We start from the raw sequence: 25,948 nt of genomic DNA, 5'->3' as shown, positions 1-25,948 counted from the left end.
AAAAGCCGAGATGAGAAGTTGAATCACCAGATTTGGAACTCGTCAAAGAAGTCGACACTCTTATCCCAGGTGGTAACATTTTCTGTAATAGTGTTTCTAATGTCATCCATCATCACCGGTGGTCCACAAGCCATAATACCTATGCTCTTTGAGCTTGAATCTCTAACAGAAGCATTGATAAGTTCGTGAAGGTTTGGTCTTCCGTAATTTATAGTAATGTTGCTGAGATGATCCCCCTTGAGTTCGACATTTTTGTCGCTGTCAGATTCTTTTCCGGAACTTTCAGTACTTAAGTTTTCGGATTCTGAACCACTGAATAAGTCTTGAACTGTACATGCTCTGTTAGAACCATCTTGCTTGGTGAGGTAGAGGTCAATTTCAATGTTAACTTTTTCAAGAAGAGGCTGGTATGCCTTGACCGTTTGCAAGCTTTGAGCAACCCAGATCATCTTACCCTTGGTTGCCTTAGCAGCATTTTCAAGGATACCAGGGGCACCTGAACCACCGGCAACTAATAATGATTCTTCATACTTGCTCAATTTAGGTGATCCACCACCTCCGTAGGGGCCTTCAAGACAAACTTTACACTGGAGCTTGTTGTTGTTTGCAACCAGCTTATTCCACATTCTGTAGGTAACACCTCTCTTTACTCTGATGTACGCACAAAGGTTGTTACCTTCAAGAACGGTGGTAAAAGGATGGTTTTCCCAGAAGATCCAGCCTGCAAAATAAATGTAAGAATAATTTCCTGGACTGTGGAACCACCAAGCTGGTTTTGGAACTTCTACTTTCATTATTTGTTCATCGACTGCTGTCACAGTTGCAGTTCTCCAACCGAACGCAGACATACGAATGACACGAATCAGTCTGTCTAAGAACCAAACACAACATGATGCAATTAACCACTCTAACCAACCCAATGCTCTACAGTGGTACCAGCACATAATGATGAAACAAATTGCCAATACAACGTGAATAGTTAAGAAATATTCGTAAAAGAATTTTCTGAAAGGATGCATTGCTTGTAGAAGAATGACACCACAAATTACAGTTGCAGCAACACCACAAGCAAAGTAAGGATCATGAAGGTATACGACATAGTATCCCAAGGAATTGATGGTATAAGCCACTGAATGAATCAATGCATCAGGGCCATCCAACAGGCCACAACTTTGTGGAAATGGAGGAAAGTAGAGTAAGACCAACCAGTGATGTAAAGTAAAAAGTTGTTTCTACCTGCAAATAAGATTAATAATGGAATCTTACCAAATGCCATGATACCTGTACGATCTGCAACAAATCTTTGCCATGCGTGATCAGGGGAGCCAAACCACCAGGTACCTTTATATTCATAGCTGACACAATAGAAGGCAATCTGCAAACCGAAAAGGAAAACATCTGTAATAAATTGGATCCTGTTTGGGAACAAGCCAGAAAAATAAGTCCAGCCGTACTCTTGAGCAAACTTACCATTTGGAAGTAATGTTGGGAAAATAACGTACTTCTGGCACAACTTGGAAAACTTAGAGTTGTTGATCGAGCTAGAGATACCCGTTGCTCTGAAAAAGTTGTGGATTGCACTGATTACAATCAACAGCAAGAAATAACCACAGATACCAACACTGAACCAAGTACCTGAATCGAGGTCAAAGTAGTAACCTCTGTAACCCTTGTATTCGAGTTCGAGGGATGTCAAGTTTGGAGTAGTCGGAGCGTAAATTGGAAGCGAAATATTAGATATTTGATCCAGTGGTTGATAATATTTGGTTGCGTTCTCATATTGCTCCTTGTAGTAAGTCCAATGATAGTGGTACGAGCTATACTTATCGCAAGATTTCTTGGCGGTCTTGAAAATCTTCTCTTGGTATGCTTCACTCTTATCATAGGAAAGTTCGACCGAGCAAATCAAAATTGATCCAACTGCTGGTGGGTACCCACAGATAGCATCGTAAAGGTAGGAGTAAGAACCAAGACCAAGAGGAGTATAGTCGAAAGTGAATAGAGCGACACCGGTATCACAGGTCCAGTATTCTGCGGAACCTTTGTCATAGGCCAATGTGGATGGAATGTACGCACCTGCGTAACATCTATGAACAAGAGCCAATACTAATGTCAATAACTGTACGAAACATTTCATAATGGGTAGTTAACCTTTGGTCAGTCGATGGTTGGATTCAAGTATGAAAAGAGGGGAAGGAGATCAAGACGGGAGAAATAAAAAATTTAAAGAAAGACAAAACAGAAGGTGGAAGAGGAACATTATATAGGAAAAAAGAGATAGCAGCATGGTGGAAACGGTAACCTTATGAAAATTTCATTTTGCACTGATCCTAATGGTGAAGAAAAAAAACAATTCAAGGAAACTCAAAAGGCATTCGAACAATGCATAATTAAACGTTTGCCATGAAAACCCTTGACAAAGGTTAACAAAAACAAGTGCCGCTGCTGATCCTCAATTAGCATCCAGTTGACGCATGAAGATATGCAGACCGGGGCTGTTGTACAGCACATAAAACATCGGTCTATGCGATCGTTCACTGCTGGCGTCCACCCCGGCTTTACGGAGTGGGGCCGCATGCACAAAATTCATGCTCCATGGCTGTAGCCTTTTTCCAATCATGTTTCAACAAATGTCAAAAAATAACTCCTGCAGACAGGCCGAATCAGGAAGGTGCCACTGTCCTCGGCCTTTTCCTTTTTCGAGAAAATGTGGAGAAACCGGACTCTAAAGTTTTGGTCGTCTAACTTATTCACAGCTTGGCCACCTCCCCGAGCGGCTTTTTTCCCCTCTTTGTTATAGTAGGTACGACGGTTTTTATTTGTGGATCCATACAAGCAATGGAATGGGGCTAGAGCGTTAGCCTTTTTTCGGACAAAGAACGCGTAGTGTCGGAGCAGCGTCTAGGAAATAAAATCCGATATCTCGCGAGGAGCGTTCCTCTTCCACTTTTCGCTCAAAGTTTTTTTTATCACGATGGCATTCGGCAAGCTCGTGTGGCAGTTACATTTTGAACGGCCTCTTCCCATTGTTGCGCACGATTTTTCGATTGAGCTGGATGCATCAGGTCTGGCTAGACTTGTGTGCTAGGTTTACTTCCTATTTCCAGATTTTGTGTTCCTTTTGAATTCCGCATACAATTGGTCAACGGCAAATACGTTATTTCGTAGAAATTGTCGAGAGAAAACCTTTGAGGGCGGAGGCATAGAGCTTCAAAAAGGTTACGCATCCTTTGTGGAAGGAAATAGGCAGTACTGCTACTACATATGTGTTAGAATGTACAGGACTTTGATTTTTCTGCAGAGCTAAGAAAAGATTAAAATCAGGGGGATAAGCGTAATTCTGAAAGTCGCACTTTCTCAGATCTGTATTGGAATATGGGGGTGTATATTACGTCAATGTCCAACTGGCACCAAGCATAAAAGCTGTAATCCTGGGACGTCGCTGCCAGAGTGCGGCAAGCAAAATGCATGAGCAAATTGAGTTTGAGCAGAAGGAATAGACCTTTTCGGGAGACCGTTAGTGATGTGTGCCGGCGTGGCGTATCATTAAAAAAGTACTTAAATAAGTTTCCGTGATCTTCGCTGAAGAATCATTTCGTCCTATTATGAAGGTTGTCTTGCAACGCATCACTCTACATGTTTCCAAGCCAGATCTCACTAGATGTTTTCACAGCGAGCGGCAAGGGAGAACTTGTTACTTTTCGATGGACGTTTTAAGTCTTTTTCTTGCTCCTTGGCTCATTGTTGCACACTTATCTATCTCTCGAGGGGCACAATCCGGGCTCTTATGATCTTTGCCTGGCCAGGGCATGATGACAAACCTCAAATGTTCTTGTAATAACTGTAGCGCTCTCCCTCTCCTTTCTACGGTGACGGATAGACAGACATGTCTGAAATTCGATGTAATTTTTCATTTTCCTCGCTTTTTTTGAATTTGCATTTTTTCATTTTCCATAATGAATTTTTTTCACAAAAAAATTTTATGTAACAAATTTGGATCTTACATTATCATCACCTTTACTATCTACACAGATTGAAATCAACTAGTCTTAGAACGGAGAAAGTTCAGAGCACTTCGTTGAATAGGCAATAGCAATGAGAGTGAAGAAGCCAACATCCAAGCGTATGACCACCCGTTTACGGGAAGGTATCAAGAAGAAAGCCTCGGCACAGCGCCGTAAGGAGAAGAAGACAGCAAAGAAGGATGTGACGTGGAAGTCCCGTAATAAGAAGGATCCAGGTATTCCTGCGTCGTTCCCATACAAGGAGAAGCTTATTGAGGAGATTGAGCAGCGTAAGCAAGAACGTGAAGAACACAAAAGGCAGATGAAGCTGCAGAAGCGAAACGCACAAATCAACGCATCTGCAGAAGATATTGTTGCGGAGGAAGAAATGGTGGTCGAGGAGGACGATGGAGCCGGTGGTATGGCAGCTCTATTAGAGAGCGCCGAGCAGGCAGCAAGGGATTATGAAGGCGAGGACACAGCAGGTGCAGCAGAGAACGATCAAGACAGAATGATTGAGGACGGAGAGGAGCTCGAGGTCATTGATCACGAGATTGTATACGACGATGATGAAGAGGCCAGCAACAACAACGAGATCGAGAAGTCCAGGAAACAGTTTGACAAAGTTTTCAAATCTGTTGTCGATATAGCCGATGTTGTACTTTATGTCCTCGATGCACGTGACCCGGAGAGCACCAGATCGAAGAAGATCGAAGAAGCCATTTTACAGAGCCAAGGAAAGAGGTTGATTTTGTTGTTGAACAAGGTGGACTTGGTTCCGGATGAGGTTGTCAAGCAATGGTTAGACTTCCTTGGATCCTCTTTCCCAACGATCCCTATCAAGGGGTCGAGCGGCGCTGTCACTGGTAAGACGTTCAATAAGAAGCTTACGCAGAATGCCACAGCCGGGAACTTGCTATTGGCGTTGAAGGCGTATGCACAGAAGAGTAATCTACACAGATCGATTGTTGTTGGTGTCATCGGGTACCCGAATGTGGGGAAGTCGTCGATCATCAATGCGTTGACGTCCCAGCGTGGTAAGAACAACACCGCATGCCCTGTGGGCAACCAGGCGGGCATAACCCGTACGTTGAGAGAGATCAAGATCGACAACAAGTTGAAGATCATCGACTCTCCCGGGATTGTCTTCCCGGAGAACACGAAGAGGGGCAACAGCGCCAAGAGCAAGAAGGATTACGAGGCAAAGTTGGCTGTGTTGAGCGCCATACCTGAGAAGCAGATCGAGGACCCTATCTATGCCGTGGGCTTCTTGCTCAAGAAGTTGTCGCAGGACACGACGATGGCGGAGAACTTCAAGCAGTTCTACAAGATCCCTGCAGTTGCGTCGATAAATCTGGACGACTTCACGAGGAAGGTGCTGATCCACATAGCGAGAAACCAGGGCAGGCTTGGCCGTGGCGGAGTTGCGAACCTGCACGCTGCGGCGTGCATTGTGTTGAAGGACTGGAGAGACGGGAAGTTCCAGGGATGGACCCTGCCTAAGTCGTCGAAGGGCCAGGCGGCGTCTGCAGAGGACGACGAAGCCCACGGGGTCAACGGCGGCAGAGGCGTCACTCCGCCAGCCAAGGTTGAGCAGACCACGGTTGTGAAGGAGTGGGCGCAGGAGTTTGATCTCGACAGCTTGTTCTCAGACGTGTTTGGCGCCAAGTGAGGGCAGAGCACGAGGCGGCGTCCGGAGGCTCGGCTCGCCCGGGCCGTGCGCTGCCGCCTATGCTGCCGCTCTACTGTGTAACATACCAACATATTAACATATCAACATATTATTAGCCTATAGAGTATAAAGTATAAAGCATGCGCCACGCTCAAGCCAATTTGTCGAGCGTCTGCTTGATGGCAGCCGGGTTGGCGCCAATGACCTTGCCGACCAACTCGCCGCTCTTGAAGAACAACAAGGTTGGCATCGACGTCACCTCGTTGGACGCAGCCACCGAAGGCAACTGGTCGACGTCCACCTTGTAGAACTTGGCGGACGAGTAGTCGTTGGAGAACTTCTCCAGCATTGGGGCAATCATCTTGCAAGGCCCGCACCAGACGGCGAAGAAGTCGACTACGACCAAGTGTTGTGCGGCGATTGCGGTTTTGAACTCGTCTTCGGATTGGATGACAGTGACCATTGTGTTGTTGTTGCTGTTGCTGTTGCTGTTGCTGTTGCTGTTGCTGTTGCTGTTGCTAGTCTTTGCTGCGGAGGCGGCAAATGGGTTGTTCGAGTTGTACGGGGAAGCGTTAGCCTGTCTGGTCAAGAACTTGTTGATCAACACGACTATGAGCACCAGAATCACGAAGTTCAACATTGCCCGCAGACGCCCGTCCTCTGCGTGCCAGCCTGGGGCTTTTTATAAAAAGACAGGCAGACACACCGTCTGCCTGCTTCATGTGGGCGGCGGCCGTGGCGGTGGCGGCACCGACAGAGCGCCCGCTGCTCACCGTCTGCGATTAATAATGGCCTACGACGCCGACGCAGACCGCCCCGCCGCCGGCCCAGCCGCCGCCGGATTAGTAAGAGACCGTGCCCTCGCCCGCGCGGCGGGGCAAAAAGGGGCAAGCGGCCGATCGGCCCAGCACCCGCGCAATGTGGCGCAGGCGGCGCGGGAGCGGGCAGGGCAGGGCACACAGGGCACACGGGCCGGCGGCAGCAGTGGGTTCCACCAGCAAGCTCGCCGGCCCGCCGGTGTCCCGCACCCACTCAGGATTCGGGACCACCCACACCATCCGACTCGCCTGCCCGCTCTCACACCCTCCCTCAGCGCAGGGTCTGCCTCTGACTCTACGTACCACAGGCAATGCCAGTGCACGCATCGCCTGGTACTGCGTCGTACTGCCTCGTACTGCCTCGTACTGCCTCGTACTGCCTCGTAGTGCACCACTGCTGGTGTCTTTATCGTCACGGTTCCTCGTCCGGGTTCTGCTGTGATTGGAGTTGCCCTTTTTCGGGGCCGGCAGGTTGTTCTGGATCCCCCTCCCTTCTCACCCGCCATCTGCACGAAGCGTCTGTCTCGACCCCGACCTCGACCCCGACTCGCCGCTACCCCCGTCGCTGTCGCCTGTGTCAATACTCCTGCCATCGCATACTGTTCTTTGTTGGCAGGCCGTCTTTCTTGCTATCCCACCGTCCGGCCCGTTTTTGCTGCATCTCTACTGGCTCCGGGTGTCGTCCTAGTCCGGTCTTTGTTTTAACCCTGCATCCCAGGTCTGCTCGCCCCATCAGCCTTGCCTCTTTTCAGACCCGCTGAGGCTACCGAACATCTGCGTCCGAAGGGAACGAAAGAGAAAAAGTCGGCGATTTTTTCCACACACCGTCAGCAAGCCTGGCTGCTAGCATCCGCCACCGTCCACCCCCGGTCTCACCAGGAAGGAGACCGTTCCGTCGCCGCCGCCGTCACTTGTTTTTTACACGTTCCACCACCACCCGTCCTGTTCTCCGGCCCCGCTGCCCTCACACTTGCACCCTCCGTCAAGCCTTCTGCCGCAGCCACTAGACCATGTCTTTTTTGTCAACCCTATTTTGTTGCTTTGATGCGGAAGATTCGGCTGTAAAGGAAAATAACATAACCACAACCCACCCGAAGCTAACCAAGACCCAGTCAAACCTACAGAGGGCACTGACCAACTCGAAACCAAACTCAAACTCGAGCTTGAACTTGAACAAAAGCCACTCTCCGCCTCCGACCAACCACGCGGGCGCAAGCACTGCAAACAAAAGCATCCATCCCTCCTCCGCTTCCAAGAAAGGGCAACCAGACAAGAGTTCCAGCAATACTAGCGGCACTGCCACTAGTCACACAAACACCGGATCGAGCAATCCCGACAGGAAGAAGGATCTCGCCAACGGTACCAAGCATTCTGGTGCAACCAAGGGCAACAGTGCCGCAAGCAAACACTCTTCTACCGGTACCAGTGCTGCCCATCCGGATAACTCGCAGGCCCCAAACAAGAATATGGATGCCCATAACAGAAACAAAATAGCCCATAAAATGTCTTATTCAGATTCAAACTCAACAACTCATCACGTCTCCAATGACGATAAGGAAATGGTGGAAGAAATCACAGACTTGAAAGACTCCACCGATAGCTCCAAAGATGAGGATGACGCCTACCAAATACATGAACATCAGACTCAGAATACAGATGAAACAGATCTCAACCACCAGCCAGAAAGCAAAAACAAGGTCTCAAACGACGCTATTGCTGAAGATCGTGGCAGCCCAAAATCTCCTCCAAATAGCGATTCTAATCCAATAAGTAACCTCAATCCAGATTCAACTGTTAACGAGTTAAACTACGAAGAACAATTATACGACGAACAATTCGGCACAAGTTTGACTGCAATACTGCCAGATCAGGTGGTTTCTTCTTCCGGTTGGTTATTGGATTCTCAACCGAAACAGTTCAAAGGAAGAAAATGCTTGGTTTTGGACTTGGATGAAACTTTAGTCCATTCTTCTTTCAAATATGTGAGGCAATGTGATTTCGTAATACCTGTGGAAATCGAAGATCAAATCCACAACGTTTATGTCATCAAAAGACCCGGAGTTGACCATTTCTTGAAAAAAGGGGGGAGCTATACGAAGTTGTCGTTTTCACAGCCTCAGTCTCTAGATATGGTGATCCTTTGTTAGATATCTTGGACACCCATAAATCGGTTCATCATCGTTTATTCAGAGAAAGTTGTTACAACTACCAAGGAAATTACATCAAAAATCTATCGCAAATGGGTAGACCTCTGGAAGATTTGATCATTATAGATAACTCTCCAGCATCCTATGTTTTTCATCCTCAACATGCCGTCCCTATTTCAAGTTGGTTCAGCGACTCTCATGATTGTGAGTTGACAGATTTGCTACCTTTCTTGGAAGATCTAGCTAAGAGGGAAGTTGACGATATTAGACTTGTTTTGGACATTAACATATAGATTGAAATGAAGAATTTCTCATTTACCAATAAAAATTTTAAAGAACTGAAAAATTTGAAAAGGAAAAAAATATTCTTTACTACTCTTTACCACTTATCATGAAGTATCCCTCTCAGCTAGCCATATTCATTTATTCATTCACCCATCTATTTATGCACGTAGGTTTTATTTCTGTTTCTGTTTTTCTTGATTTTTTTCTTATTTTTCTTGTCTCGTTTTGTTTTACTTTATTCCACAGATTTTTTCTCTACAGGGGTAGTCAAAAGATCACTCAGTATGCATCATTTGATTTATTATATGCAACGAAAGAGATGATTAAATCACATTCATAACGTCATTGGAAAGAAAACGAGAAAAACCAATCTCACCTTTTCATGGAATTGAATCGAATGCAATGCACCGCAAAGAAGCAAAAGTCGAGGGGCTCAAGTATCTCGAGTCATCCTACTAGTGTTTTTTTACAGTTTCCACTCTATAAAGTTGATGGAAGATATAAGCATGCATGGGGCACAGACACATTACGGTTGATTTTCTGCACATAAGCGCTAGACCAAATTAACATCCTGGTGTCCCCGTCCATAACCGGATGGACTGCAATATGTGGCTCTGTATAAGCTGCTCTGGCTGGCCCAGAGAATATCTAATTTATCTAAGTTATCTATTTAATCTATCCATATCTATCCATGTCTTGTTCCGGCCCTATTTAGCAACTTTTCCTTCAAAAATAAACCCCGGCGTCTCGCGAGGCTGCCATTGCGGGCACTGTGCACTAAAACGGAATGCTCGTCGCTTCTACTGCCTGTCTCGCTGGAGGAAGCGATACCGGTGAAGCTCCTACTAAACGACAATTGGCAGCAATATATTTCACCCAGGAGCTACATTTACCGTAATTACCGCCAGATATCTGCAATATCGATCACTTAATACCTCATCAGTAAGTTTTACAGATAAAAGTCAGAGAAGCACAGCACATTCACACGTTTATATATACACATACACGTATCAATATAGCCACTAATCCACACAACGAAAATTAAGACTTGGCTCACCACTTATACTTGAATATTGCATTGCACACGATCTCCAAAGCATTCTCTATCCGATATCGGTAACCCTTACAAAGAACAAAACAGAACAAAGCAAAATTATTTTACCCCATTTTTTCCTTCCCCCTCATTTTATTAAAATAAAATACGTTACACATATCCACAATAATACAAAATGTCCACAGAAAACTGGAAAGAGAGTCTTAATATACCAACGAAAGATCTTCGTCCGCAGACGGACGACATCGTAGGCTCCAAAGATGAAACTTTTGAGAGCTTCAATCTAAAAAGAGAGCTTTTGATGGGGCTTTTTGAAGCAGGTTTCGAAAAGCCATCTCCTATTCAAGAAGAGGCCATTCCTGTAGCCCTAATGGGTAGAGACATTCTTGCTAGAGCCAAAAATGGTACAGGTAAAACTGCAGCATTTATTATCCCAACTCTAGAAAAGATAAAACCAAAAGTCGACAAAATTCAGGCCTTGATTTTGGTTCCAACAAGAGAATTGGCCCTACAAACTGCCCACGTTGTCAAAACTTTTTCAAGACATATGGGACTACAAGTCATGGTGACAACCGGTGGTACTTCATTGAAAGATGATATTGTGAGATTATACGATCCTGTCCATATTTTGGTCGGTTCCCCAGGTAGAGTTTTAGACTTGGCATCTAGAAATATTGCAAAGCTAGACTCCTGTCAGATGTTTGTGATGGACGAAGCAGATAAAATGTTATCACCAGAGTTCCAAAATATAGTTGAACAGATCTTGGAGTTCTTGCCACAATCACAACCTGGTAGACCAAATAACTACCAGTCTCTATTGTTTTCTGCTACTTTCCCGCGTACGGTGAAGACTTTCATGGATAGGCACCTCTATAAACCTTATGAAATCAACTTGATGGATGAATTAACTTTGAAGGGTATAACTCAATATTACGCCTTCGTTGATGAAAAGCAAAAATTACATTGTTTAAATACCTTATTTTCCAAATTACAGATCAATCAAGCAATTATTTTCTGTAACTCAGCCAATAGAGTTGAATTGCTAGCCAAAAAAATTACGGACTTAGATTACTCATGTTATTATTCTCACTCCAAAATGAAACAAGCCGACAGAAATAAGGTTTTCCATGAATTCAGACAAGGTAGAGTTAGAAACTTGGTGTGTACTGATTTGCTTACAAGAGGTATAGATATCCAGGCTGTCAATGTGGTTATCAACTTCGATTTCCCAAAAACAGCAGAAACTTATCTTCACAGAATCGGTAGATCCGGTAGATTTGGTCACTATGGTCTAGCGATCAACTTGATCAACTGGAACGACAGGTTCAACTTATACCAAATTGAACAGGAATTGGGAACAGAAATCAAGCCAATCCCACCTAAAATTGATGAATCCTTATACGTTGTTAACGAACCTTCTGCCGTTCCAAGACCTTTCAAAGCAGATGATAGAAATAACAATAATAATCAAGAAGCCTTTCAACAACAGCAACAAATTCAAGGACAATAACCGTATCGGCCTCAATCAAAAAATATTCTTGACTTATTGTTTATGATTTTTCTCTCTCATTATCGAATTTGACACTTCTTCTCCTTGTACTCTAATCTTGTCTCGTTTTGTTTTTCCATTTGTTTTTCTCCTTGTCCTCGTGCTTGTGTTTTCAATTCCGCAAACTTTCAAATTGCAACTAATTCCAGCTCTTTTACATTCAATTTCTGTTACATCACTTGTGTTTTGTTCTTCTTGACTCCAGATGTAATTATTTTCCTCCCACATCTTTCCAATAGAATTGCCAAACGCATCATAGACATCGTTATCGGAAGTACCATCATTTTTACCGAAAACAATACTTTTTTTACTCATTATTTTTGGATGATGATTTCCTTCCTCACCTATATGGCATGACCATCTGACCATTTTTCCAGAAATGCACCTCTCTTCCAAACTACCTCTTGACGGAAACATCATCTGTTATTTTTCCCCACCTTTGAATGAAATGTCTTTTTTTTTAACGTCCTTCATCGATGACATTGTTAACGTTGAACACCTAGCGTGACAACGAGCATATGTATTACTGATTTCGGACAATTTTTTTACCGGCATCCTTCATCTTATTTCTTTTACCTTACCTCACCTACCTGGCCTATCTCTTTAGTAGTTTCTCATTTCATTTTGGATCCATACTTGATGTTTTAATGATCTTTACTTTAACTTTTTTCCACTTTCCTATGATATGATAAGCTAACAACTGGCTTATCTTTTTGAACTAAATGTATATTTTGTACAAATAAAGAAATCGGTTTTGGGCGGTCAAACTGAAATATGACTTTATATAACTCCGCGTGTAATAGCTAGAATAACTGATAAGCAACGGACGCACCTGCCTCGTAACTATATAATGTACTATTTGAGGATATGTATGCATATATAACTTACAAATCGTTTAAACTTATGAGTACGTAATCTACTTTCCAAGGGAAGCGTTATAAAGTCTTCTCTTCACTTCTATTTTTTGGATGCGAACCGGGTAAATCTAATATTAAAGAGACTTGGCAAATCAGTCCAGAAAGTGTGTTGAGATAAGATGGCGAAGCCGATAAAGATTTAGATGTAAGCAATGCCAAGTATGTTCAGATAAGCTATCAAGACAGACAATAGATAAGAGATAAGAGATGAGATGAGTGTAAGGCATTGCAAGATAAAAAAAGAGCCTTAGAAAGATAAGGCATCGAATTAATTTAAAGCTAGAAAGATTGACCAACGTGATGAGTATTATATACGTACAAGAGGTTTGTCCCCTCTTTGGAAATATTAGTTTGCAGGTTACGATAGCTCTATTTGAATAAGCAACAAACATGGTACTAAGATTTACTACAAACAATGGACATTCAATCTGGAATAAACAAACTTCAACAATATCCGTTATTAGTAGTTTATCTTAGTACTACGTTTGTTGCTTATTTATACATAACTAATACAGCTAACTTACAAACTAATACTTCCAAACATAAATACAAGGGACAAACCTCTTGTATTTATACACTCATCATGTCGGCTAATCTATCCAGTTTTAGATTACTCAGATGCCTTGTCATTATAAGCCTCTTCTTTCATCAGTTGTCATTGTAAGCCTCTTCTCTTGTCTGTTGATTCGTATTGGCTTCGGCATCTTATTTCAACAGATATTTCAACAAGAATAAATAGACTTCAAGAGTAAGGATCTAGATATAAGCAGTGCCGAGTATGTTGAGTGTTGAAGTCTGTTTATTCTTGATGGAATATCCATTATCAACAGTATGTATTACACTATGCATGTTGTTTTATATAGAACTATCATAAATTACTTACAAACTAGTATTTCCAAACAAGGGACAAACCTCTTGTACATATACTCATAACGTCGGTCAATCTTTCTAGTTTTAGATTAATTTGATGCCTTGTCTTTATAAGGCTCTTATCTCGTATCTTTTTTCTGTGTAGATAGCTTATCTCTATATCCTTATTGGCTTTGGTATCTTATCTCAACAAGAATAGATATACTGCAACAAAAAGTTCAGTAAAAGGATTATAATATATGCAATGTGGTCTATGCGCATCCCGACACGTCAGCGAAAGAAATAAATTTAGCAAAATAAAGTACATTTGCTCTACGTGGGGTTTCAAGCTCTTTTTTGTGCAAGCAATGCCCGTGTAGCGTAATGGTTAACGCGTTTGACTTCTAATCAAAAGATTCTGGGTTCGACTCCCAGCATGGGTGCTGGCATTAGCTTATATTTTTTATGAATTTTAAAGAAAAGTTGATGAATAATGAAGACCTTCCTTCCTCCCTGCCATGCATAACTAATCCGTTCTCCTGGAATTACTGCCAGCAGCAGAGCTATTCTCATCTCCGATTGTGTTTATCCTCGTAGCTGTTAGTTTCAGAAAATGGTGAAGAGATAACGATTTAAGGAAATGTTAGAAATCTTACATTACATTTGTATAAATATACATATTCATTGACGCAACAAATATACTGAAAGAAAATTATTCCGTAGACTTATGAGATGCTGAAACGAGAACAATTGACTATTCGGAAATGAACGTACTTGACGTTTCAGATCAATTTTTCTTACCTTTTTTCTTTTGCACTGATTTCACAATGACCAGACCGACAAAAGTGGCAACAATAGATATACCGACAATCAATGCGACAACCGGCAAAGCAATTGCGTAGTACCTTGGTAAGAAGAAGTTTTGAATGATGCTGTCATCGTCCAGGAATGGCGTGACAAACGTCCAGATTGTGTAATATATGAATATCAAAGTTGCCACCAACAACATCACCAATCCTACTTGCTGATCTTGCTGTAATCAAAAATAAAAAGGGCAAACATTTCAGTTTGCCATAAACGATAATGCGAGCGTGTTAGAGATCTTGTCTTTGCGGTCCGTTTTCCTAAAAAACCTGTTCTGGGTGGCTACCAGACCAGAGGAATTAAACATACCATTATAGTATATGTTTTGTAATATGGGGCAGTATGAGTTGACTGGAAAAGCCTCAAGGATCAGGCTCCTTTACCGTGAAACACGTTTTGATGGCCAAGCAAACGCTATTCTGGATTCATGTTTCCTGCCTGATACGTGTCCGCAGGCCTGACGCCATCCCCAAAACTGGTGCACAGGAGCACTGTGGGATCCCTACCCCGTACCAATCACGTGACAAAACCGGTCGATCGTCGCAAATTCCCGGCTGTAGCTGGCTGGCCAATGACAGTGGCGTAATTACGTATTACAAATGCAGAACGTTCCAGACAGCCTGTCCATGACGCAACAGCAGCTTATCCTCCAGCCATTGCCTGTTCCCAGCCGTCCACTAGACAACTGCCCAGCCCAAGGAACCACCTGAGGGTGCACACCACACCATACCGCAAGTAGAGCCGTCAGGAAGCCGTCAAAACCCACCCAAGAAGCCGTCTCCGTAATCGGAAAACGGCCGAACGAGAGAGCACACCGCTCAGGCTTCCCCCCGTTCCATTCTGGCGAGGCGACGGTGCATAGTGTGGGAAACCCCGATTTATCCAAAATTAATTAGCTCGTAGTGATTTGCTCTCCGGGAATTGTTCCCCATTGGTACCTCGCCCCGCTTCTCTCCAGGCAAAGGGTTCGGCGTATAATAACCTTCCCAATTGTACTTTTTTCTTCTGGAGGCATAACCCATTTAGTACTTCTTGAGTATAATTGACTCGTTTTCTTTTGCTCCTAAGGTTGTATTGTTTCTCCCATAACCACTATAAAAGCCCCAGGTTACAATCAATTGAATTGCACTAGTAACGACAAGCCATTTGAACCCTTATATACCGCATAACAATGTTTTCCGCAACAAGAACCATCGCCAGAAAGATCAATTCTCCTTTCCTAATGACTGCTGTCAGAACCAAGGTTTCTCTTCCTGAATTGAAGTACAAGTTTACCGATTTGGAGCCATTCATCTCTGCTGACTTAAACACCTTGCACTACACCAAGCATCACCAAACTTACGTCAACGGTATCAACCAAGCATTGGAACAGCACGCCACCGCACAAGCTGCAGGTGACCTCATCAAATGTGTTGAGTTGCAACAGAACATCAAGTTCCATGGTGGTGGTTACGAAAACCATTGCTTGTACTGGGACAGTTTAGCTCCTCAAGCCGTTGGCGGTGGTAAGTTGCCAGAGGAGTCCTCCGGGTTGTACAAGGCCGTCATCTCTCAGTACGGCTCATTCGACAACTTGATCAAATTGGCAAACAAGGCTTTGGCTGGTATCCAAGGTTCGGGCTGGGTTTTCATCTGCAAGAACCTCAACAACGGCGCTCTTGAAATCATCTCAGTTTACAACCACGAAAGACCAAGTGCTCACTTGAGACCTTTGCTTGCTCTTGATGCCTGGGAACACGCTTACTATTTGCAATACAAGAATGTCAAGGTCGAATTCTTCTCTGCTATCTGGAACATAATCAACTGGGCCGAAGCTGCCAAGAAGTTCGATGCTTGAGCTGGATCAGCTGGCAATCATCTCGAGAGCGTTCTTGACTTGACTTGATTTTATTTACATATTACGGCTTATACACGAATAAAATTACATACTTTCTATCTATTCTTTCAATAACAACGTTATCATACATGATCTCAAATTTTTGAGTAGTTCTTGTAATAGATTTCTGTATTTTCCTGTACAGTTACTTTTGTTTATAACACCGCACCAAACCCAAAGGTCAACTTGATTGCTCTGAAATATTTATCTTTGAAGTTACCTTCCACTAGCTCCTCTTCACCAATCGGAACTCCATTCATGTCTACATCCATTGAGGTTTCATTCTGCCCCTGGTTAAGCTTGAACAAGATTTTCACGTAATGACCTTCTTTCCAGCTACTCAACCTCCATAACATCTCAATCTCTTTGTTCTTAACCAATCTGAGGATCTTGCCCTCAACACCGCCACCAAAAAGTTTGAACTCAGCCCCAACTTTTGGCTCAATACCTCCAGGTGGGGACCTTGTCCAAAGCGAAACCCTTTGGGGATCTAACAATGTTATGTATAATTGTTCGGCTGAAGTGTTGAATTCCGAACTCAAGTGCAAAGAAGAAATATTGTATTTTTGTGCGTATTCAGGCAGTGGGCTTGACTTCTTTTCTTTTGTTTCCGATTCACCCTTGTTAAAGGTTGTTTTCTCCTTCACCACTGGCTTCATATACGTTAGGTTCTGGTTTCCCTTTGTGAAAGTCGACATAACCTGGCTTTCACTAACTTGAATGTCAGATCCGTGGACATTGATCAAAGTCGGACCAAAATCCTTCAAGACTTCTCTAATCTGAGGTACAATCTTGCTTCTGATCAAGACTCTAGTTGGTTCATCAACACGGTCATCCAAATTAAACTGATACTCGTCAGGTTCTGTGTCGTACATGATCTCAGGAACAGTAATAACTCCCTTGTGGCCAGAGCTTGATTCATAGTTGGCTTCTAGCGCCATATCAAAAAGTGAGATGACTTTACCTTTACGCTGGCAAACTTCACAATCACCCTTCAATGACTTCACAGTGGTGATTTTAACATTAATCTTGCTCTCTACATCTTCGGCAGAAATGGACCCTAATTTTTCAACAAAATATGCACGGGCCCAATCGATACAATTCTTATCAACCCAGTGCCAATTGTTTGGATTTTGAACAACCATTTTCGTCAATAAATTGCTTGGTATATCCAACTGCTGACTCTTATTCTTGTGCTGAAACTTCACACTTGAGGAACAGTAGTCAAGATTCACAAAACATGCCAAATTTAAATATAAGGCGTGGCCACTGATCTCTAATCGATGGACCCCACGCAGCTGACATAAGCTATAATTTGCCACCTAATTGGGGAGGCAAGAACATTCTGGAAGGGGATAACAGAATTGGTAGATAATACAAACTAAAACTGGCCTGCTACAAAGCCACGTTAACTTACAAACATGCTCCGGGTCAACTTCAAGTACTGTATTTTTTTGGTTATCAGCTATACACGAAAAAGAGACGTTATTTGTTCTGAAATATATTAGGAAAGGTAAAAAGGAGTAAATTTGAACACCTTTCAAACTTTCTCTATTTGAATGGAACTGTCATGTTGACATGAACGGCCTTGTTTTCTGTGAACAAGTCGAGAGCATATGAGCCCAATTCTCTGCCTATACCGCTCATTTTGGAGCCACCAAACGGAACATGGATGTCCGAGTCACCGTTGGAGTTGATGAAAACCATACCGGCTTCTAGCTTCGATGCAACTGAGTGCGCCTTTGTGATATTGTTGGAGAACAAAGCAGCAGCTAAACCGTATGTAGTGCTGTTGGCTCTTTCGATTGCCTCTTCCACAGTCTTGAACTTGGTAATTGAAACAACAGGGCCGAAAATTTCTTCCTTCATGATGGCCATCTCATCAGTACAGTCGGCAAAGATGAAAGGCTTACAGAAATACCCTGGACCATCAAGGAATTCACCAGATAACAGCTTGGCACCTTCTTCTTTACCCTTTGCGACATATTTAGAGACCTTTTCGTATTGCAATTTTGAAACCAAAGGCCCGATTGTGCACTTGTCATCGAACGGGTTGGTAGTGACTGCTCTTTCGTTCGTGAGCTTGACAAAGCCTTCGAGAAACTTATCGTAGATTGCCTCTTGGATGAAAAACCTGGAAGTAGAAGTGCACACTTCTCCCTTATTATACCAGATACCCCAGTAGGCCCATTCTATGGCAAGATCTAAATCGGAGTCATCGAAAACAATGAATGGACTCTTACCACCACATTCTAACGTGACTTTCTTTAAGTTGCTCTTTGCCGCACCCTCCATGATCTTTTGACCAGTAAATGTAGATCCGGTGAAAGCAATCTTTGCCAATTTGGGATGGCTGACCATAGCTGAACCGACGTCGGCACCAAATCCTGACAAGATGTTCAAGACACCCTTCGGAAGACCGGCCTCTAAAGCTACTTTACCGTACCACAACGCCGATAGAGGTGTGATCTCACTGGATTTCATAACCACAGTGCAACCCGTTGCCAAAGCTGGTGCAATTTTCCACGCCATCATCATGAAAGGGAAGTTCCATGGCACGATTCCTCCAACCGCACCAAGTGGAACAGGTTCAACATAGCAGATCTTGTTTTTACCCAGGACTTGCGAGCCAATTAACTGACCTGTATGCTTATCTGACCAACCTGCGTAGTACTTGAAGACTTCGTAAGATTCAACTAAATCAGCGGCTAGGCACTCATTTGCATAAGGCTTTCCGTTATCGAGTGATTCGATCGAGGCAATTGCTTCCGCATCTCTTTTAATGATCTGACTCATCTTGTACAAAAGATCACCTCGCTCCGATCCTGTAAGGTTCGACCATTCAGGAGACTTGAATGCTGCGTTTGCTGCCTCAACGGCCTTGTCAACCTCAGCCGCACCAGCCCTATAGACGGAACAGATTGGTTTTTCTGTCGAGGGGTTAATAGTCTCAAAAACTTCGGCAGTTTTTACCCATTCGTTGTTGATGAATAACCCTAGAGGTTGCTCAAGGCTCTTACCGTTTGGTGTAGTGATGGTTGTGAATAAGTCAGACATATTTAATTCGTTACTTTGTTCAAAAAATCAAGTTAGTTTCTCAAGTGGCTTATATTAAAGAACACAGAACCTGCAATTAAGGTTGCAACGTGTTAGAAAAGAGCAGACCTCGTTTCGACTATAAATGATTTGACCCAGCGCCCCAAATTCCGCTGCCGAACTCTATGCTACCCCGACCTCCCCCAGTCCTATCGAGGAGGTGATGCAACTTCCTAGACGAGATAAGCTCGGGCCGCTTATCGCTTTCCGGGAAGGACAGACCTCGTCTACCTTCCCAATAGAGGAAGCCGCCAAAAATGGAAGCCGCCAAAAATTGCACCGATCGACGCAAAAGTCACGTGATTAAGTTTTCCTTCTTTTTTGGATTTTCGCATTTTCGTTTATTTTTGGCATTCCTTCTTGAAATTTATTTGATGGAAACATGAATCAAGCAACAACTGCAGCAAATAGCTCTCCAATCTGCGCAATTTAAGCCACAAAACTACTTGGAATCGATTGGATATTGAGGCTCACACATTTCAATGGCTCAGCGAGGCGACAAACAGGTAAAAACGCTGAATCGCAGCGTCAACCCTGTGATATCTGAGTCGATATTGGATGTAGACTCGCAAAGGTACTACGTTTGGGCTATATTCATACTAATACAAGCGTGGAAACTCTATGATCTATACCTACTTCACAATACAAATCTATTTGATGCAGCACACACTGATGAACTAGAATGGCTGCACGGGTTTGGTTTTTTGCACCCGAAGCTTGGGTTCATTTTCAAATACTTCTTTTTTGACAGTTTACTCATATTGATAATACCTTTCTTAAACATACCCAAATTGTGTTTTACACCAATGTTGAGCGTTTTCCTCCTCTGTTTAGTCAATCTTTCAACTGTAGTGCTTACCTGCAGTTTCTCCTTCACTTTTTCCTCAATAATGTACTCAATATATCGTACGATTATACCCGAAAAGGAACTAGCCATAATGGAAACTTATGTGGACACCGACTCAATCATCAACCAATCTGACCATTTCAAAGGAAGAAAAACTATTCGATACGCTCCTGATTCTTCGATAAAAATTAATCCATTTGGTCAACAATTCTGCATACGGCCTGTTTACAACGATATAATCAAGATTCCAATTAAATTGGAGTCGACCTATGATCTGAATTTCCTCCAAATCAACTACCACGATTTCAATAATGATGATTCAGTGTTAAACTATACTCAACGAGAACTCAAAACTTTTATTGTGGGTGATTACTATAACTCTGCTTATGTAAAATACGACCCCTCTGTTCTTGCTGATAACAACGTCCAAATTTTAGAGATACCAGTCCAAAAACCCGGATACTATTCGATCAAAGTGGCCACTGATAAAAAAAATAAAATCATACGCTCTTACAGATCTGATACAGTTGTCCCAGTCTGTCCAGAAGCTGCTTTCATGCCTAAAGAGTCTTTTTCTTTAGATAAATGTTTGGACGATGTGGTCGACGACTTGCAAATCACTCTATTGGGAGTTCCACCATTCACATTATACTATGAGGAGGAGATAAATGGAGAGCTTTCAAGGTTACCACCCACTCATGTTTCTCATGTCGAGAAAGTTGATTCACCTTTGAACTCAAAAGATTTGATGCAACATAAAAAGGTTAGATATGCCTCAAATTATTTGCAAGATATATCATGGGCCAAGAGCTACAACATATCAGTACCAATTGGAGAGAAGAAACTACAGAAATCAGGAAAGTATATTTATACTATCAACAAAGTCATTGATGGCTTCGGAAATGTCATTTCTTATACACCAGATCCAAATGACAAATTGTCTTTTCACTCCTTTTATTGCCACCCAAAGCCAATAATCAGTTTAGTTGATTCAAAACCAGCGATTCCAATTTTAGTGGATAGTCAGAAATATCTCGATGTCAGGATTTCGAATTATGGTTCAATGAACCGTGAAAGTCCTTTTGAAGTTGTTTTCAAATACATACCTAACGAGAATGAGAATTTGTATGATCCAACAACATTTTTCCAAACCTTCGACCTAAACTCGAACAGCGATTTGAAAATCATGGTCGATAAGCCTGGTACTTATATGATTGAACAAGGCTCAAGCAAATTTTGCCCTTGTAAGTTAGGACCATCTTCTTTGAACATTCTAAGTGCCAAATTACCAAAGATGAGCGTATCTCTAGACCCAATAATAGACAACTGCATTGGAACAATTGGTTTTAAGTTCAACATTGATTTTGTTGGTAACGCTCCTTTTGAAATTGGCTACCAGATCTCAAAGCTTGATCCAAATGACTCAAACAGAGTCTTGAGAGTTGAAAAATTGAGTTCTATTCAATCGGACTCCACCACATTGGAGTATGTTTTCAAGCCTTCAAGTGAAGGGTCATATTCTATTGAGTTTACCACTTTGAGTGATAAATTCTACAAAAATAGAATTCATTTCGAACAGAGTGAGTATCGCTACATCACTTACTTCAAACAAAAACCCAGGGCATATTTCAGTAAAGGTAGTAAAGTTCAACGTCTTCAATGTTGCCACGGTGCTCCATCTCAAACAACCCTTAATATTGAAGGAAAAGCACCTTTTAATGTTACATATGACATTATCTCACCTGATTATTCTGTCCAAAGCTATACTTTGGAAGATATTTTTGAAAACCAGATTCTTATAAAAACCCCCGAATTTGTTAAAGGTGGTGAATACATTTTAACATTGAGAAGTGTATCAGACTCTACAGATTGTGACGTTGAATTCAAGGGTCAGGAGGTTCATATCGATGTTAAAAATGATGTCCCACAACTAAGCTTTCAAAGAGATGAAACTTTCGATATAGTGAAAGGCGACTTTTTTACCGTACCATTGAGAATCCAGTCTAATGATCTAATTGATTTAGTTTATTCATACCAATCTTTCGATGGGCAAGTAATTGATACTATTACTTTGAACCATTTCAATCCAGTCAAAGGTTTGCAGTTATCTCGAGACGGTGTATACCGGCTTGTTTCATTTACTCAAGGTAAGTGCGTGGGTAGAGTTATTCACGACTATGCAATTAAAATCAATTATTTGTCACTTCCATCTTTGAAAATTGATCAGCATAATACAGAACTTATCGTTGAGAAAAACAACGTATTTAAGAAACTCAAGGTATGTCAGAATCAAAATGCCCAAATAATTTTCAACGCTGTTGGATCTACCCCGTTTGCTATCAAATATTCAGTTAAATATCCAAGTGGTAAAGTTGAAGAGAGAATAGAACAAATAAATGGTGCTACATTTACCCTGCAACTATCCACAAACATTCCTGGCTCCTTTGAGTATAAAATCAGGAATATTTATGACTCCATATATACAGAAGAGATTCTGAATAGATTGGAGCGATTGGGCTCCTACAAATTTGACGATATTGTATTAAAGCACGAAGTAACATCACTACCGGTTGCAAAATTCATAGACACAAATACTAAGATTCAGACGTGTATTTCATTGTTGGACGAGACGGCAAAGCTCCCACCCATCAAGGTTGAACTCACAGGAGCTCTGCCAATGTCAATGAAAGTTGACATCTATAATGAGTACGATGGTTCTTTAGAAACAGCCGAGTTTGCAGATTTGGACTCATCAGTGGTGGATTTGATGGTACTTTACCGCTACCTGGGAATCGGTACTCACGTAATTACAATCAATCAAGTTTTTGACGCCAACGGATGCAGCTCAGATGAAAACAATAGCAAAGAAGAAGCGATAACTATTCAGGTGAATGACGTGCCGAAGATAAGGCACTTGATTGAAGAATCAAACCAACTCTCCGATTTTGATTCCACGGCAGATGGTCATTACTATTGTGTAGGAGACCAGATAACTTTCATGTTGAATGGGGTTGCTCCTTTCCAAATCTACTATGGATTTAACAATGCATTACAGCAAGTAGAAGTTCAAGGTAACTACTTTAAACGAAGAGCTCCAGGGCCTGGGGAGCTACAGATCAAATCATTGAGGGATTCATCTGCAAAAGACTGCAAGGTTGATTACAATGATTTCGACAGAAAAGACTTAAAGGCAATCATATACGATTTGCCATCTGTAGAAATTGTTCAAGGTGATAGTATTGAAGAAGACATTCACGAAGGCGAGCAAGTTGAGATAACTTTTCTTCTAACCGGTACTCCTCCATTCAAACTGACATATATCAGGAAAGAACTTGAGGATTCATCGAAGATAGTGGAAACAGAAATAGTAGAAGATATTATGACAAACGAATACCATATATTGGCAAATTTGGAGGGAACATATGAAGCTATCGAAATTCAGGATAGATTTTGTGTAGCTAGGAATCACAGGATATAAGCTCATAGAATTCTTCGGAAAATTGGCATACTCCATACCTCAAAGTAACAGACAGTTTTAGAATTTGTAATCTTAGAAAATAAACTTGTTTTTTCAATTTTGTCATGCGTAGAGAAGAGCAGAAATATACATTTATTTTATTTAGCAAAATGAGTCGTTTTGATGCAATTATAACATTTGATAAATACCAGATTCATCAAGTTTCGGCAGTTTATAACATTTGATAAATACCAGATTCATCGAGTTTCGGCAGTTTATCGGTCGGTCTGTGGGAAATTCTCTCATACAGTTCGACAGCACCTAAAGCTAGATCGGTTGAAGGAATTCCCGAGCGTTTGACCCATCTTTCATCATTTACCAAAAAACGGTGTCGTCGTTTCATATCTAAAGTCAATTGAAATGCAACATCCATTTTCTCTCCAAATGTGTCTTGAGATAAGTCCCCAATCCTAAAAACCTTTTGCCTAGGATCAACCAAGACTCGTTTCTTCGATGGGCTCAAATGATACGTAAGGTAGGAGGAAACTGGCATTTGCTTGAGGAATTTCTGCTTTGTTGCGTTACTTTGATCAACAGTAACATTCTTGATCTTTCCATCAGAGATAGTAGCTATTGGCTTCTTGTTAGCGGATAAACTGGCGTCTGTTGAAGTATTTGAAACGCTACCTTCAGCTGCTGTGTCGAATTTGTATGAGACATGGTCAGATTCAGTTTCTGGATTCACAGGTTCCGAGACCAAAAGAATATATGGATTGATCGTGTCAGCACATTTTTCATGGACTGTGACAATATCATCAGCAATATCCATCTCTGAAGAAAATCTGGTGGTATCACATATCGTACTCGACCATTCATTGTCGAGATCCACTGTTTCGTCTGCTTGGGGGACAAATAAAGCTTCATTAGTAGGGTCTACATTGATTGAATGAATGGGGACATTATTATTTCCATCACAATAAGGGTTTTTTATCTGCCTTGATGTCGAGTCCAGCTCCTGAACGAAAGATTCATCATTCGGTCCTAGCAGATTTTCAATTTCATTTGGAGATTGCACACTGGTATTATTATCCGTCGCAGTGTTCTCCTTTAATTGTGAGTTTATAGAACAAGTTTCACTGAAGAGGTGGTTTGCTTTCCGTTTGGTGAGAAGCGGCGGAATTTGAAAATTCCCTAACCTCTCATCAGCGTTAGAATTAATCACGGTTTCAACTTTTGTCGCATGCTCGTCGGCAATAACCTGTGAAAGATGTTGTTTGAACTCCTCAATAAAATGCTCTTCATTGCAAACAATCATGTCACATTTTTCCGGCTCTATATTGACATCAACCTTATCTAGTGGAATTGATATAGACACAAACCAAACTGTAGGAGCAAGCAGCATGTTTTCTGAATATGATTCATTAATCTTGACAGAAACAAGCTTACCCAGTTTTAAAGATAGGTCCAGAGGTCGATAGTTTACCGAAAGAAGCTTGAAGCTATTTTTTGTGCTTGGAATATCTTGAGCCCTCATCTTGGGCAGCACTACGGTGACGTTAACAGCGAAACTGTTGCTTAACCCGTCTTTCACATTGAAGTCAAATTTTTTTTCAAACAACCAACCTCTCTTTCTAATTTCCAGCATGTCTTGTAGTGCTTGAATGGGCGGTATCTTATGAGGATACGATTTGCAATCGCCGTTGACTATTCTCCCGTTGGGAAGCAGCTTCACATAACGCAGCTGAAACCTAATATCTCGGTATATCAGCGCAAATTCTGTGATCAAATGCTCCATGTTCTTTAACAGTTTTGCCTTTTTTTCTTTTAGATATTTGTACCGAACTGGCGTTTCTTTGAACAGTCCAATAACCTTAACAGTTGTCCCAACAGATCCAGGGGACATTTTTGAACCTGCTTTCGGCAGGCCGGAATTTTTGACTGACCACGTTTCCATCGTGACATCTGAGTTTGTTTTTGTGCTAATCTGCATGGTGCTGGCCAGATGTGCAATGAAGTTGAGAGCCTCTCCTCTAAAACCACATGTGAAAACACCAGCCGAGAGTTGATCCATTGATGTCATCTTGGAAGTGGTGCAGTTCATGCACATTACGTTTCGATCTGCTTTCTCAATTCCAGATCCATTGTCCTTTACTGACAGAAAATCCAATCCTGCAGATTCTTTGTCTATTTCTACGTATATTTGACCTTGGTTCTTGCTTCCGATAGCATCAATTGCGTTTTCGATGAGCTCTTTCAACACTGATACCTGCGATTGCACAGAGCTGGTAGAGACAATTGTCGCCGAAACTGCCCTAGGCAACCTCTGTATACTCATTTGACGGTGTCTGCTTTGCTTATTTTCCGTCGAAGCTCCAGGCCCGTGAACACTGTATTGCGAAAGCAACACCACATGATATGAGGCTACAAATACCAACAAACACCCCACGCGGTTACGCCAAATGCGGTGAAATAAATACTCATTAAAACAATAAGGGCTGAACCCCTTCTTGTAC

At 42.2% G+C, this 25,948-nt stretch overlaps 14 protein-coding genes and 1 non-coding gene across 15 annotated transcripts; 8 read left to right on the top strand and 7 right to left on the bottom strand.

The window, feature by feature from the left end:
- Window positions 1–23: 23 nt before the first annotated feature.
- On the bottom strand, window positions 24–2,137 carry PICMEDRAFT_58086 (hypothetical protein; the record flags this gene model as incomplete). Its single annotated transcript, XM_019163278.1, has 3 exons — window positions 24–1,129; window positions 1,162–2,031; window positions 2,077–2,137. 3 exons carry the CDS (start codon window positions 2,135–2,137, stop codon window positions 24–26), a joined length of 2,037 nt encoding a protein of 678 aa, XP_019018789.1.
- A 1,958-nt stretch (window positions 2,138–4,095) lies between these two features.
- Window positions 4,096–5,676, top strand: PICMEDRAFT_71719 (hypothetical protein; the record flags this gene model as incomplete). The annotated part of the gene is made up of 1 exon (XM_019163991.1): window positions 4,096–5,676. The coding sequence occupies one exon, from the start codon at window positions 4,096–4,098 to the stop codon at window positions 5,674–5,676; it is 1,581 nt and encodes a 526-aa protein (XP_019018788.1).
- Window positions 5,677–5,827: 151 nt separating this feature from the next.
- PICMEDRAFT_178335 (hypothetical protein) lies at window positions 5,828–7,193 on the top strand. Its single transcript, XM_019161765.1, has one exon. The coding sequence runs from the start codon at window positions 6,126–6,128 to the stop codon at window positions 6,879–6,881; it is 756 nt and encodes a 251-aa protein (XP_019018786.1). The 5' UTR covers window positions 5,828–6,125; the 3' UTR covers window positions 6,882–7,193.
- Window positions 5,843–6,139, bottom strand: PICMEDRAFT_26722 (hypothetical protein; the record flags this gene model as incomplete). Its single annotated transcript, XM_019162460.1, has 1 exon — window positions 5,843–6,139. A coding segment is annotated over one exon (297 nt), but the record flags the coding sequence as incomplete, so codon positions are not given.
- Window positions 7,194–7,504: 311 nt separating the features above from the next.
- Window positions 7,505–8,934, top strand: PICMEDRAFT_71717 (hypothetical protein; the record flags this gene model as incomplete). The annotated part of the gene is made up of 2 exons (XM_019163990.1): window positions 7,505–8,530; window positions 8,584–8,934. The coding sequence occupies 2 exons, from the start codon at window positions 7,505–7,507 to the stop codon at window positions 8,932–8,934; spliced, it is 1,377 nt and encodes a 458-aa protein (XP_019018785.1).
- A 1,221-nt stretch (window positions 8,935–10,155) lies between these two features.
- PICMEDRAFT_31037 (hypothetical protein) lies at window positions 10,156–11,490 on the top strand (the record flags this gene model as incomplete). Its single annotated transcript, XM_019162671.1, has 1 exon — window positions 10,156–11,490. One exon carries the CDS (start codon window positions 10,156–10,158, stop codon window positions 11,488–11,490), a length of 1,335 nt encoding a protein of 444 aa, XP_019018784.1.
- A 33-nt stretch (window positions 11,491–11,523) lies between these two features.
- On the bottom strand, window positions 11,524–11,898 carry PICMEDRAFT_71715 (hypothetical protein; the record flags this gene model as incomplete). Its single annotated transcript, XM_019163989.1, has 1 exon — window positions 11,524–11,898. The coding sequence occupies one exon, from the start codon at window positions 11,896–11,898 to the stop codon at window positions 11,524–11,526; it is 375 nt and encodes a 124-aa protein (XP_019018783.1).
- A 1,748-nt stretch (window positions 11,899–13,646) lies between these two features.
- Window positions 13,647–14,589, bottom strand: PICMEDRAFT_15596 (hypothetical protein). Its single transcript, XM_019160886.1, has 2 exons — window positions 14,469–14,589; window positions 13,647–14,328 (listed from the first exon to the last, which is right to left on the bottom strand). Exons 1-2 carry the CDS (start codon window positions 14,469–14,471, stop codon window positions 14,083–14,085), a joined length of 249 nt encoding a protein of 82 aa, XP_019018782.1. The 5' UTR covers window positions 14,472–14,589; the 3' UTR covers window positions 13,647–14,082.
- PICMEDRAFT_t70 lies at window positions 13,666–13,738 on the top strand. Its single transcript has one exon. It is a non-coding gene; the product is annotated as a tRNA-Arg (tRNA).
- Window positions 14,559–14,789, top strand: PICMEDRAFT_58081 (hypothetical protein; the record flags this gene model as incomplete). The annotated part of the gene is made up of 1 exon (XM_019163277.1): window positions 14,559–14,789. One exon carries the CDS (start codon window positions 14,559–14,561, stop codon window positions 14,787–14,789), a length of 231 nt encoding a protein of 76 aa, XP_019018781.1.
- A 592-nt stretch (window positions 14,790–15,381) lies between these two features.
- Window positions 15,382–15,996, top strand: PICMEDRAFT_58080 (hypothetical protein; the record flags this gene model as incomplete). The annotated part of the gene is made up of 1 exon (XM_019163276.1): window positions 15,382–15,996. The coding sequence occupies one exon, from the start codon at window positions 15,382–15,384 to the stop codon at window positions 15,994–15,996; it is 615 nt and encodes a 204-aa protein (XP_019018780.1).
- Window positions 15,997–16,190: 194 nt separating this feature from the next.
- Window positions 16,191–17,180, bottom strand: PICMEDRAFT_71713 (hypothetical protein; the record flags this gene model as incomplete). The annotated part of the gene is made up of 1 exon (XM_019163988.1): window positions 16,191–17,180. The coding sequence occupies one exon, from the start codon at window positions 17,178–17,180 to the stop codon at window positions 16,191–16,193; it is 990 nt and encodes a 329-aa protein (XP_019018779.1).
- Window positions 17,181–17,458: 278 nt separating this feature from the next.
- Window positions 17,459–19,248, bottom strand: PICMEDRAFT_15593 (hypothetical protein). The gene has a single exon (XM_019160885.1). The coding sequence runs from the start codon at window positions 19,090–19,092 to the stop codon at window positions 17,587–17,589; it is 1,506 nt and encodes a 501-aa protein (XP_019018778.1). The 5' UTR covers window positions 19,093–19,248; the 3' UTR covers window positions 17,459–17,586.
- Window positions 19,249–19,388: 140 nt separating this feature from the next.
- On the top strand, window positions 19,389–23,456 carry PICMEDRAFT_58077 (hypothetical protein; the record flags this gene model as incomplete). Its single annotated transcript, XM_019163275.1, has 2 exons — window positions 19,389–19,438; window positions 19,658–23,456. 2 exons carry the CDS (start codon window positions 19,389–19,391, stop codon window positions 23,454–23,456), a joined length of 3,849 nt encoding a protein of 1,282 aa, XP_019018777.1.
- Window positions 23,457–23,513: 57 nt separating this feature from the next.
- PICMEDRAFT_71710 (hypothetical protein) lies at window positions 23,514–25,770 on the bottom strand (the record flags this gene model as incomplete). Its single annotated transcript, XM_019163987.1, has 2 exons — window positions 23,514–23,527; window positions 23,688–25,770. The coding sequence occupies 2 exons, from the start codon at window positions 25,768–25,770 to the stop codon at window positions 23,514–23,516; spliced, it is 2,097 nt and encodes a 698-aa protein (XP_019018776.1).
- Window positions 25,771–25,948: the final 178 nt, after the last annotated feature.

The sequence above is a fragment of the Pichia membranifaciens genome (genome assembly GCF_001661235.1).
Source record: "Pichia membranifaciens NRRL Y-2026 unplaced genomic scaffold PICMEscaffold_2, whole genome shotgun sequence".
In the NCBI taxonomy this organism is placed as follows: domain Eukaryota; kingdom Fungi; phylum Ascomycota; class Pichiomycetes; order Pichiales; family Pichiaceae; genus Pichia; species Pichia membranifaciens.
This window is presented reverse-complemented; position numbering and strand designations above follow the sequence as displayed.